The 13,157-nt window shown below is 41.2% G+C and overlaps 1 pseudogene and 1 gene segment (V, D, J or C); one reads left to right on the forward strand and one right to left on the reverse strand.

The window, feature by feature from the left end:
- Positions 1–13,157, reverse strand: part of LOC106026994 (UDP-N-acetylhexosamine pyrophosphorylase-like) — a 36,718-nt pseudogene that overhangs the window by 18,169 nt on the left and 5,392 nt on the right.
- On the forward strand, positions 7,099–12,316 carry LOC134477190 (Ig heavy chain V region 1B43-like). The segment is given in 3 exon segments: positions 7,099–7,144; positions 7,228–7,554; positions 12,297–12,316. Coding segments are annotated over 3 exon segments (393 nt in total).

The following is a 13,157-nucleotide window of genomic DNA, read 5'->3' on the forward strand; positions in this document are numbered from 1 at the left end:
CCCTCATGCAGCAGGGAAGGAGTCGAAAGAAACAAAGGCAAGTGGTGAAGAGGAGGGAAAAAGGAAATAAGTAAAATTTTGTTGTATAGAGGAGCCCAATAACTTCAATTACTGGAAACATTATATGCCATAACAAGAGCTAAATAAGATTAATATCCACAGGAGTGAAAAATGGAATGTGGAAATTAGAGGAGGGAAGTTAGATATGAGGGGGCAGAATGGGATTTAAAAGAAAGAGCCAAGCTTTAAGGTCTGCACCTAACCACTCCCCAGGATGATCGTCGAGAGCATGAGCTGCAAATATAAACCAATAAAATTAAAACATAAAGAAACTGAGGTAAAATGTGGCTTCCTATCAGGATCTGGGGCCTCTCCATGTAATATTTATCTCAATTTTTTCAAATTCACATGTCCATCCTCATCATGAAGTCTCAGCCTAGTGGTTGCTGTTTGGATAGAACATGTTCTCAGCTGTGCAGAACTCACATTATAGTGGGTCAAAATGACTCTGCTGTGTTCATCTGGCACAGGACCCAGTGAAGCTCAGGGAACCTGGTAACAGTCTGGATGGAAGCTGGATCCACCGTGAGGAGCAGTCAGTGTGAGCCTAATCACAACCCTCACCCCTGCAGGGATCAGGACCCACAGACCCTGCGCCTCACAGCCCAGGGGTGTGCAGTCCCTTCAGAGGGAGCCAAGGAGCACTCAGTAGGATCAGGTGTCCCAGGAGTCAGCCCTTCCAAGTCCCAGCACAGGAGCAGCTGCACGGAGAGCCATCCACGGAGAGCTGCTGAGACCCTGTTCCTCCTCACTCCTCATCTTCCTTTCCTCTATGGAAGTAGAGTAATAATGGGCCCTGTGTGTCTTTCATTACATGTTTTACATAGATGTTAGGATAATAATATTTTATAAGCATTAATCTGGTAATCATTGACAAGCTTATTGAAATAATTTGTATATCAAAAATGTCACCAATTAAAAGTTTAAAGGTCATTATTTGTGAATTTATGCTATGAAAACTGCAACCATCCACACAAAGTCCTTTTAAATCAAATTTCTAAATTCCAAAGGGACACCACATTTTTCGCTGTCCTGTCCATTCTTGCATAGCCCACTACCTAATTCCACCACATGAGAACAAAACTATTTCTGTCCTTATGGTTTTCCCATTTCTGGAAATTTTTCTTAAGGCTCCTAAAATAAGGAAGGTTTTATCCAAATTCAATGCTTAGCAAAACAATTTCAGGTGTTTGCGTTTTATGCCACTCTCTGTGGTTAGACTATAAATTACAGGAAATACACAGACTACTGTGGATGTGGAAATATTAGAGTCCTTAAAAATGTTGGTGAAAGTGACAGATTTCCTAGCTCATCTAGTAGATTAGTATCTTTTAAAATTAACACAAGGAATTCCTCATGTGACTTTACAAATGGGTAATTAGCCAAAAGCATTGAAACTGCATAGTTATACAATATTTTGCAAGCTAAGGTTCCTGTAAAAATTCTTCTTGGTAACCAAACTTAGAAACTACCCAAAAGTCCATCAATTCAGAGAGGGCAATCAAATAACTTATGTCCACATGTGAGATATTCTTCATCCATAAAGGAAATGAAATTTATATCTTTGTGATTGCATGAATGTTCCTTCAAAAACATACTCATAGATATAAAAATCCCTCCCATGTGACTCTACAGATGTGTAATATCCACATTTTTTGTAGCATTGCATCCAGAAAATAGTTATACCTTCCAGTGATACAAGGACATGGATTACACAGGGGAAATATAGAAATATCATGAATTTAAAATTTTTTTAAAAATAAATATCATGAATTTCCTTACAATGATGAACATACAGAGTAAGTGCTCTTAGGAGAGAGTCACAAATAACTTAATGCTGAAAATCCCACTCAGTTGTGTACTTAAAATTTGCTCTCACTGTATGTGGGTAAAATTCCTGCAAAGTGCCATTGTAAAAGATAAATCAAAAGCGTTAACATGTAATACATTTCTGAAGCAAGCAAACAGTCCATAAAACAAATTTAAAGTTCAAAAACTACTGTAAAGTTCTAGCAATACACTAATGTAGAAACCATGCACAGATGTATAAGAATAATACAAGGGACTTCCGGGAGAACATGGTGGACAAATAACAGCAGCCACAGAGGCTCTCTGAGATTACCACCTTAGAATCCAGGACGGTGCCATGTGAGGAGTCCTAAGTGAGGGGAGCTGTAACCTGCTGACCCAGGAATGAACTAAGCTGAGAGAAACCAACTGGAAATGCAGTCCTGATGCTATAACAGGAACAGATAAAAATCTCAGCATGGAAGCTGGATCCCACACCATTGGAAGCCACAATTTGAATTTCCTGCTGCTGCTACTGCATCCCAATCAGCACGGCAGGGAGAGAGACGCGCGAAAGCTCTGAGAGTGGGAATCAGCAAACCAAACGGCGTTGAGAGCTGGACTGGCAGAGAGCCCTGCATTGACCTGCGGTAAGTAAGACAAATGGGGACCCTTAAATAGATTAGGAGGCTCCAACAGAGGACATTCTGGGAACGGGCAGACTAGCCGGAACAGGGCCCAGCAGTGACTTTAGTCGCATATTCCCTTCTCAAGTGGGATTGTTGGGGAGCGCTTGGCCTGGTGACGCCACGGACTAAGATCCAGTAGGCTAGCCCAAACCAGGTCCCTGCACCTGGTGGTGCACCCTAGCAGTGAAGGCTTCACTAGGTTGATCTGGAGGGGGGCGGGCCCAGCAGAGGCTGCCCAGGTCTGTGTCTCCCTAGTACACTGCAGTGGGCGGGGTACACCTAGCTGGTGGATTCAAACCAACTGTAACAGACAAAGAGAAAAAAAAAAAACACTGGGCCTTCTACATACACTTGTATGGAAGGAACAAAAACACAGGAAAAAGGAGCAATAAGAAAGGGTCCTCAGTCCCGAATCGTGAGAACACTGATACAGGAAGGGTAAATGCAAAAGAGAATGAAGACAGAAAACATGCAATATCAGACACGACACCAATAGACATAAAGCAATATCTCCGGAGACTCATAGACGAGTTCAAAAGAAGTATTTAATGTAATAAAACAAGAAATAAGTAGAATAGTTAGAGAAATGCTAAGCACCACCCAAGAAAAAACAGATGGTGGAATGGAAGAACAGAAAAAAAGGGGAGAATTGTTTGATGGAGAAAATAGAGAAAACATAGAATATGTGAAGCAGGTTCAAAGAGATTACCAGGAAACTAAAAACTCTATTGAAAGCTGGCATAACAGCTTGAAAGAAACTAAGGACAGATTATCAGAACTGGAGGACAGATTTGTAAGGTGGGAGCATGAAATGAAAAACTTCTTAAAAATAACAAGAAAACAAACAGCAATAATACAAAGGCTAGAAGATGATAAGAGGATCTATAACTTAAGAATTAAGAACATAAAAGAGGAAGTAGGGACTCAACCAAATGAACTACAAAAGCCATTCACAGAAATAATCCAGGAGAATTTCCCTAATTTAGCAAAAGGTAAAGATACTCAGATGTATGAGGCATACAGGACCCCAGCCACCTACAACCCAAACAGAGCTACACCCAGGCATATAATAATCAAAATTCCAGAAATCCAATATAAGAACACAATATTAAAAGCCATCAGAGACAAGAAACAGATCACTTAACAAGGGAACAACCATCAGAATTACAGCAGACTTCTCGGCACAAACCATCAAATCACGAAGAGCATGGGGGGAAATAATTCAAGTTTTGAAAGATAATATCCTCCAGCCAAGATTGATATATCCTGCACAACTGTCCCAATAAATTGATGGAAAAACAAGGTGCTTCCAGGATAAAGAGGAACTAGGGGAATTTGCAACCACCACTTCAACAATACAGAGATTACTTCAGGATATCCTAAAAATGAAAAATACCAAGATTCCAGAAACAGTGGCATAGCAGCCACAATGAATGGAGCAGAAAGCAAAATGAAGAAGACAAACTGACAACTAATGACAGAAAAAGAGCTCAACAGAAATGAGGCAGAGAAGGTTGGATGGTAGGAACAGCCATTTTAGATAAAACAAGACATCATAATAGGTACTGCTGGGGGCCTGGGGGTTTAGCTCAGCGTCATAAGCACCTGCCTTGCAAGCAGGCAGTTGTGAGTTCGATCCCCAGTACCGATAAAAAAGGAAAAAGACAAAAAATAGGTAGTGCTGATTTAATATCCTCTTGTTTTGAAGTTCCATCAAGCTTTTGTTCTTCTGTCTCCATCAGTTTTAACCTGCTGTATCTTACTGGATTTTGTTATATGTGATAATATAAACCAAAACTTTTATAAACAGGAGATTATACAGAAACCATGTTCATTTTCTGTTAGTTGATTCTAAATACCCAGTAATACTGTCATTCTCTTGAACAGTTTAACATTGTCTTGATATGTTTGATGTTACAGTATATGAAGTTATACCCAAAGATTTTAAGGGAAGAAGCACTATGGTAACTACTATTATGTTGAGATTATCTTGTGGTGAAACACTATTTTGCTTAAATTGCTATGTTTTGACATGCGATGTTTTGTTATTATGCCCTCTTTTTTATCTCAATCTCCTTTTTATTATCTAATTTTTCATTTTTATCCTTTTAACTAAGGGAACAATAAATAAAAAATAGCAGGATATAGTAACCCACTTTGATTTCCTATTAACTTGGTTTGAAACCCTGTTTTGCTCTCACCACCTTGTTTTGACTGATTTTCCTCTATTCTGTTATGCTTGATAGTACCAAGTTCGAAAGTATAGGCAACAACTATGAAGACAATAAGATTCATTACGACGCCCATTCTGGTTGACTATTATCTTCTTTTGAATTCCTCTAATGTCTCCAATGTTTTGGTTTTATTGGCCTTATTCTTTACTGTTTTGTTCAATTTATTATAACTGATGATATAGGCAAATCTTTTTAAGATAACAAGAGGCATTATGGTAACCATTGTTGATCACCTTGTATTTTGTTTTTACGTTATGTATTATGTCCATCCTTTTGATTTGACTGACTCTGTCCTGTTATGTCACATTTGGTCTTACTTTCTTCAAAAAAAAATGTAATAAGAACTGTGGGAGTAATAAAACCCAAAATGTATAATTGTCATTGTACAAAGAAAGGAAAAGAAAGTGCTCTAAAAGATATAACTGCATATATATTTAAGTGTATAAGATAGATAACCATATTACTGAGTTTTCTTGGATCACTGAACAAAACTCTTTGCAGTCTCACTGTTTGAAAGTCCCCTCTATATGCTTTAATGTTGTAACTTAAACAACTATTTCTAAGATAACAATATGTAATTAACTAGTGATTTTCTACTGTTTACTTTTCCTGAAATTCTGTATAACTTGTACCCTTTTTCTGTTTTTTTTTCTTCTTTCTCCTTAAATAAAATTTTAAAAAAAAGAACAATACAAGCAGGGAAGAACTGTTCTGCACAAATGGCACAGGAGAGCTCATCTCTAATGACACAGAGATGGAAACCAGAACAGCAAGGGGGAAAATGAACTCAAAGGAAAGGAAACTTAGTAACTTGGTGATTTCTTACAGTAGCCATGGTATAAATGACACAGATTTAATAGAGGGATCACTGAGATCACATAAAAGGTGTTTGTGATAAGGAGAGCCACGTAGACAGAGAGAAACCAGAGACTTCTCAACAGAAAATAGAGAAATGATCCAAAGTGGATTTAGACCACTATACGCCACTCCCACCACAAGACCAGAGCGGGGACTTGAGAGCTTTAGAGCGTCACACATGGAAGACGTGACCTCAAGTCTCGTTTCTTGGGGTTTCCTCAAGAGTCATCACAAATATTTTGGAGCTACCCATCTCAGTCACCCATGAGGCTCCTGTGAATCCAATAACGGTGCAGAAGAAGGTGCACACTCCATGCCTTAAGTATGATGAGCCCACACACACACACGTCTGCAGGCATTCACAGGACCAGCAGGGGACATGCAGGACACACGGAGCACAAGAGATCAGGATGAGAGCATTTGAGAATACCTGAAGGGTTTTCTTTCCACTACATTGTCCTCTCTCCAGGACACTGGAGCCTGAAGGAGCTCTCGGTCTCTAAGCTTACACTGCTGTGTGTTCATAGAGGAAGGCTTTTTGTTTTTTAGCATCTAGTTCATGACAAGAGGAATTTTGTGTGTTTCAGTGAATTCTTATTTAAATCCAGGTGATTACACAGTGTAACTCAGTGTTTGGCCCAGAAATACCTGATGATTATTCACCCCTATTAAGTGCACATCTGCCATCCACCATCAGGCGCATCTGCACGTCATCCAGCCCTGCTTCATGCAAAGCCCTTTGATCCTAAGGTTTGTGAAACATTTTCTATGTGGATGTGCTTGCTCACACATTGCTGTAGGTCCTTTACCTTCCCTGAGAACCTGAGAGAGGACACAGAGCCCCAATACTGAAGCTGCTCACTGCTGACTCAGGGGCATCTTCCTTGTCATCCCCAAACTCTCTCTGCTTCCTGCCACCCTCCCCTAGTCCTCCTCCTCCTCCTCAGCCTGCTCCTCACCAGGGAGACTGTCGGGCCTGGTCCATCACCTGACCAACAGAAATGACAGTAAAGCAAGCTCTCAAGAAGCATGGATGAAACCATAGGAGAGAGACCAGGGAGACACAGAGGGATCTGTGCTCAGTTTAGTCCTGAGAACCAGTTCCAGAGCCTGGATGGGAATAGAGTTGGGTTGAGGTACAGGAAGGGGAGAGGCCATGAGAAATCCCCTCCTGGGATCAGGAAGGTGTGGTCATCAATTGCCATGCTTCCACCGCTCCTCTGAATTGAACTTCCCATTTATCACAGACTTAAAATCAACTGAAAATCAGAATAGGAGGTCCCTCACTTGAGCAATAAAGAAACAGATACACCTGAGCTCAATGTCCCATTGATATAGGAAGTGTGCACCCTATATGAAAATATTGCTCCAACTTTAGATTCATAATCTGCTCACAGTTTGTGGAACTCACAGCTCCATTCCCAGACAGGGTCATGGACTCCCTGAAAGGGAAGAGTATAATCTACAAGATGAGACTGCTGGATCTTCTCCTTTGCCTGATGACAGCTCCCAATGGTGAGTGCCCTCAGTGTCAGACATGGGTCCATGGAAATCTCACCAAACCATGTAATGTATAAGATCATTTTTATTGTCCCCAGGTGTCCTGTCCCAGCTGCAGCTGAAGGAGTCAGGGCCTGACCTGGTGAAGCCCTCACAGACCCTTTTCTTAACCTGCTCAGGCTCTGGCTACTCCATCACCAGTGATAATGCTTGGATCTGGATCCCTCAGCCCCCAGGAAAGAGCCTGCAGTGGATGGGGCATGTTTGGTACGATGGTGACACTAAGTACAACCCGACTCTCCAGAGCCGCATTTCCATCTCCAGAGACACAGGCAAGAACCAGTTCTCCCTGCAGCTGAACTCTGTCACCACAGAAGACACAGCCACCTATTACTGTGCAAGATATATAGTGATTTCCTATAATTGTAAGCTCAAACATAAACCTCCCTGCAGGGAAACAAACATCCAGCAGGGGCACGCTGTACACACTGCTCTAGGGAACCAACTTCTCAGCCCTGTCGTGACAGCCGGGAGGGTTTTTTTCAGTAATCCAGGGAGAGATTCTAGGAACCTTCTATGTCGCTGATCCTACAGAGCTATGTTTTCATGGAATCGGGCTTTTGTTACTTTCCTGTCAATGCACAATGCATTTTCAATGAAGCCCTTGTTCACAGCACAATGATTACACTGTCCCAAGCCCAAGAAATTTAGATGTAGAAATATTTAACTATGAAAATTGTTTCTCTGTTGAATGCAAGTCTGCCTTCCACCTGTAGGGTCTCGTGTCCTGAAAGGCACTTTCCAAATCTGTTCATGCAGAGACTTTTACTCTGAATAGCTGGACATCTCTATGTGTTGATCTGAGTGTTCATCTGGTATTGGAACTGTTGATTTCCCCACACTTGGCAATGTAGGGTAATGCCTTGGGAGAGCTGTGGTAGATTCCACTGTGGAGGGGCCTCTCTCAGCATCAAACTGGTAAGGACCATCACGCTGTCCCACACCTTGCAGTCATAGGGCAGTGCCCAAGGTGTATTCATTAGGTCCTATTGTTAGTAATAGTGAGTCTCAGAAATTTCTGTTGAATATATTAAATATCATGTTTGTGTGTCTTGCAGAGTGAACTTAGTATATTTACATTACCTTCCATAAAATTTGGACATTTCTGCAACTGTCATCAGCATGTTTGGGAACAATGTTGTCAACTTTTTCCTTATGCACCGGTTGACCTGGGAACCTGACCAAGGATCCATGGAAGAACAAGGTACCCACAGCAGAGTCAAGACCAAGATATAAGTTCAGGGCCTGACCGCAGAAGATCCTGGACTCCAGTTCTCTCTGTGCTCTCCCAAGTCCCTGAGGACAAAACTAGGAGAAATCTTCATTCTGACTCCTTCTCATGTAAAATGTTTAAGAGAGAGGTTTGGGATCATAGGGATTTGGGGACATGGGAAATTGCCATTGAATTGATTCCCTAAGATGCAAATCATGGTTGTTTCTCTACAGGTTTAGATATATAAAAGTCATTTATTGATAGTTTCAAAATTATGAACAAAATTAAGTATTACAAAGGGAATCGGGGCAAGCATTTTAATATAATTATCTATCCATTTTTGTATCATCTATCTATTGAACTATTTGTCTATATTTCCATCTATCATCATTGTATCCATCCATGCTCTGTCGTATTTCTATTGACCCATCAACTCACTTTGCATTCACCTTTCATTTGTTTCTACTGTAAATGTATTATTTATTCACATACTTGTAATCTATCATTAACTGTGTGCCTTATTTCTGTCTTTATGCCTGTATCATCCAAAATTTAACTATTTTGTTTCACTCTGCCCATGCAAATCTTAACTATTTCATCAGCTCTCATCTACCTATCATTGATGGTTGTATCATCTGCTTCTTAAATATTTATTAACATAGGTGAGACAAAAAACTGTCCTTGTGTAGTCTGTAAAGATTGATGTAATTGAAAATTTGGCTAAGAAGCTGAGAAAATGGTACAACCAACAAGACCAGTTTCCCATGATTTACTTCCTTTTGTAAAAAAAAAGAAGTGGCAGCACTATGCTGGAAAAGAACACATTTTTTCTTTAAAAATTATGCTTGCCCTAAACATAGCAGTCCCTGTCCTGAGCATTTGCTACATCAGAATCAGATTTGATGGTCATTCTGCTATAAGCAATCCTGCAAAACAGTTAGTGCTTTGTGTGTTTTGAAAACTAGAAATAGCAAAAATGAGTTTTAAATTTGGAGCAGGGGTACAAACTAGAAAGCATTTGTAGACTCTCTCTCTCTCTCTCACACACACACACACACACACACACGTGCGTGCGTGCACACACACACACAGGGATATCCATTTCATTTAAGAAAAGTATATTTAAACTTTGAATGCCCACATTTTCACAAAATTCATTTATCTCTGCCAGAGCTCTCAGTTTCTTTATTGTGCTTCATTACTTGTGTAATTATCAATCACTCATCTGTATGTGATGTTGCATGAAATAGGAAATGACTTCTGAAAACTAAATAATGTCTCCCTCCTATAATCAGTTTCTTGTGAGTTAAGAATACACTGACCTGAAGGAAATGACCTACACTGCTGACCCCTTCACATTCATGACTCCTGAAGGCAGAGCTAGTGATGTCCTGACCCTGAAATCCCTGCCTCTCTCAAGTCACAATGGACTTCACCATCAAGCTCATCATGTGAAAGTAAACAACCCTTATCTCTTCATCCTTCACTGCTCCATCTGGCTGTCAGAGCAAGACCCAGACCCCCTCAGGTGCAGGAAGTGAATCCCGCAGAAGGTAGGAAACTGCAGAGCATCCCAAAAAACGACACCAGCACAACTGTGAGATTGGACCCGGTGCAGAGCAGCCACAGAGTGCACGTCTGTGGTCTCATTTGTTGCAAGACCTTGACCTACAGAGCCATCATCATAAAAAGCGGTCAAGGATACTTCAGGCTTCAGCCACCCTTCATTTATTTAGAGGGTATTTGCATTCGACCTTTAATTTGGTACTAGACAGATTGAAAGCTTTGGGCCATTAAGAAAGAGTAAAATGACTTCAGTAAGAGATAGAAGAGGATGGAGAGCTGGGGTCTGAGAGCCTAGGCTCCCAGTGTTTCCATATGGGAGCTCATGCGCCCCCTGGAGGACGTCATTACCACGTGGAGTCTTTTTTGAGAGATTTGCGTGGAAGAGACCAGAGTTCAATAGTCGAAATCAGTTGAGACCTGAGCTGATCTCTTGTTTTGCCTCCCTGCAATGGAGGGACCCAGTGTGCATCTCTTCCACTATCTGAGGGTGCAGAAACTAGACAAGAGTTAGAGCACACAGCTGAACCCTGCCGGACACCAGCTCCGTCATTGCCTGCTCTTGAACTTTCAGGACCAGAAATGTAAGACAAAACATGTATTTAATGTAAGTTGCTCTTGTGGAGTATTTTTACAGGGGCTGTCATAGACATGCTCACCCCCTAAGTTTCTGCACCTGTCTGTTAACACTCCGATGTTTCAGCACATGCAGCCTTTAGTAATCCAGAAATTGCTTCCAGGTTAATCACCTGATCACATGGCCTAGAATGACCTGGGACCTAGGTAGATAAAGTTTCATCCTATTTATTATGTAAAGCTTGTATCCCCAAATTCTGTATAGTTTGTGCCTTATAATTTCATTCCTTTTATGTGGTTACAAATTATTGATTTAGTTAATCCAGTTTTTTATGGTTGTACTGTTTGTTATTTAAAAACAACTTTTTTGGTGTGTCTACATTTTGAAGATGATGATCAGAGGCCTTTGTAATAACCAGAAGCTTGGAACACTTAAATGAACACTAACAGACTACCTGAGGAATTAATCTGAAGCATTTAACCATTAATTTACTGATTATTTTTACCTTTCTGGGGAAGAAAAGTCCTCAGAATCAATAGGCAAATAGCCTAGCACTGAGCTGTATCTCCAGTTTTATTTTTACATATTTGTGAGTGAATCAGCTTAAATATCTGTGACTGCTCATTCATATAGTCATATACAGATATCTCAAATAAATATTCTGTGTTAAACATAACCAGCATTATAGAGGGTATGCTCTTAGTATATATGTTGAAATAGGACAGTTAATGTAAAGCAACCTGAGGATGGTCACAAACTGCCTGGAGTAGAGGAGGGAGGGATTGCAGAGGAGCCTCAGGATACACTGAGGATGACCCATGAGTTCACTGCTGAGATTGTGTGGGTTGTGGTACAAGTGTTCCTGTGTTTAAATCCTTCTCAGGTGCACACTTTTTCTATGGGAAGTTTATCTGTTATGTCTAATGAAGCTATCACAGACATACAAAGTCTCAACACACAGAAAGAGTGAGAGAGTTCATGAGAGGTGAAACTAAGAGCCTCAGTAGCAGGCATCCACATGGACAAAGCTTGTGTTTTCTCTCAGCAGACAGAAGAATGCAGCAAAGTCACACATGTCCTCTCTGTAGGAAGAGGGGAAGACAGTCATCCCAGGTGTGTGTGATCTATCCAGGACGTGGGACAAGAAGCAGTTTGTTCACAGCTTAGGAGAGCGTAGGCCCAGAGATTGGGAGAACATTTACAGCACATTAGCTCTTCTATAGGAAAGGAAAATATTCCTGACAATTTGATAAATTTACAAATTTCCAAGGCAGAAAAATATAAATAATCATGTTATGAGTACACGAAAAATATAGACAAAGAGATAAAGACCAAGAATTCATCTCATGATGAGTTTTTATGTTGTCTTGAATGAGATCATTTAGCCAAACATTCTCGGCACATTAACATCAAATGGGAGCTCTGTGCTTTCTGAGTTTTTCATGCCCAGAGCTGTCTATATAGGAGGAGGCCACGCAAATAGGGCCTCCCTGTGCTCATGAAAACAAGCCCAGCCTTCACCATGCAGTTCTGCAAAGAAACCCAGCCATCGATGCCCAGCTGTTCCCACTTGGTGATCCAGACTGAGCACAGACAATCACTATGGAGTTTGGGCTGAGTTGGGTTTTTCTGTTTGCACTTCTGAAAGGTAAATTATTGAGAACAAAGGATACAGAATGGGAAAATGGACATGTCTGGGATAAACAGTGGACATGTGTGACAGTTTCCTGAACAGAATGTTCTTGTGTTTTCAGATGTCCAGGCTGAGGAGTAGCTAGTGGAGACCCTGAGACTCACCTGGGTGACCTCAGGATTCACCTTCAGTAGCTATGACATGAGCTGGATACCCTAGGCTCCAGGGAAGGGGCTGGAGTGGATCTCATACATCAGTACTGGTGGTAGCATACACTATGCAGACTCTGTGAAGGGCCGATTCACCATCTCCAGACACGACAGAAAGAACACGCTGTATTTGCAGATGACCAGCCTGAAAACCGAGGACACGGCAGTGTATTATTGTGCCAGACACACAGTGAGGGAACATTAGTGTGAACCCAAAAACCTCACTGCAATGGAGCACATGCCCAGCAGAGGTCGAGGAGAACTATGCAGGGCCTAAGGAGCAGGTGCAGAGAAGGAAGCAGAAGAGAGAGGGCTTCCTGGGGCCTCTGGGTTTCCCTTCTGCTTTAAGGCCTTAGGTCCTGAATTGACCCACAATGAAGTACCCAAGTTCAAGGAAAAATTCTCTGTTACATGTAATTTTGTGAGTACATAAGAACTGATATTATTTTCATTTTCTGTGTATGAATTTTACTTGCACCCATCTCAACAAACCTGTGCGTTTTATATAGTTAATATTTATCCAGTGTCATATTCTCATCATCTAAAAATTGATCTGCTGGTTTAGTTTGGGTGATGAGGAACTATCTCACGCAGTAATAAATGCTTCAGATTAGGAAATTAAATCCTTCCCATCTCTCTCTGTGGGATCTCAGATCACACAGCTCCCTCCCCTCTTTGGCCACCTCAGGAGACCTGGTGCCCAGGCTCAGCCCCAGCACCATGAGGAGCCCTGAGCTCAGGGGAGGAGGGAGAGGGGCAGCCTGACTGCACTC

The sequence above is a fragment of the Cavia porcellus genome, unplaced genomic scaffold (genome assembly GCF_034190915.1).
Source record: "Cavia porcellus strain 051 isolate PalLab524CR breed Dunkin Hartley unplaced genomic scaffold, mCavPor4.1 scaffold_8, whole genome shotgun sequence".
NCBI classification, from domain to species: Eukaryota; Metazoa; Chordata; class Mammalia; order Rodentia; family Caviidae; genus Cavia; species Cavia porcellus.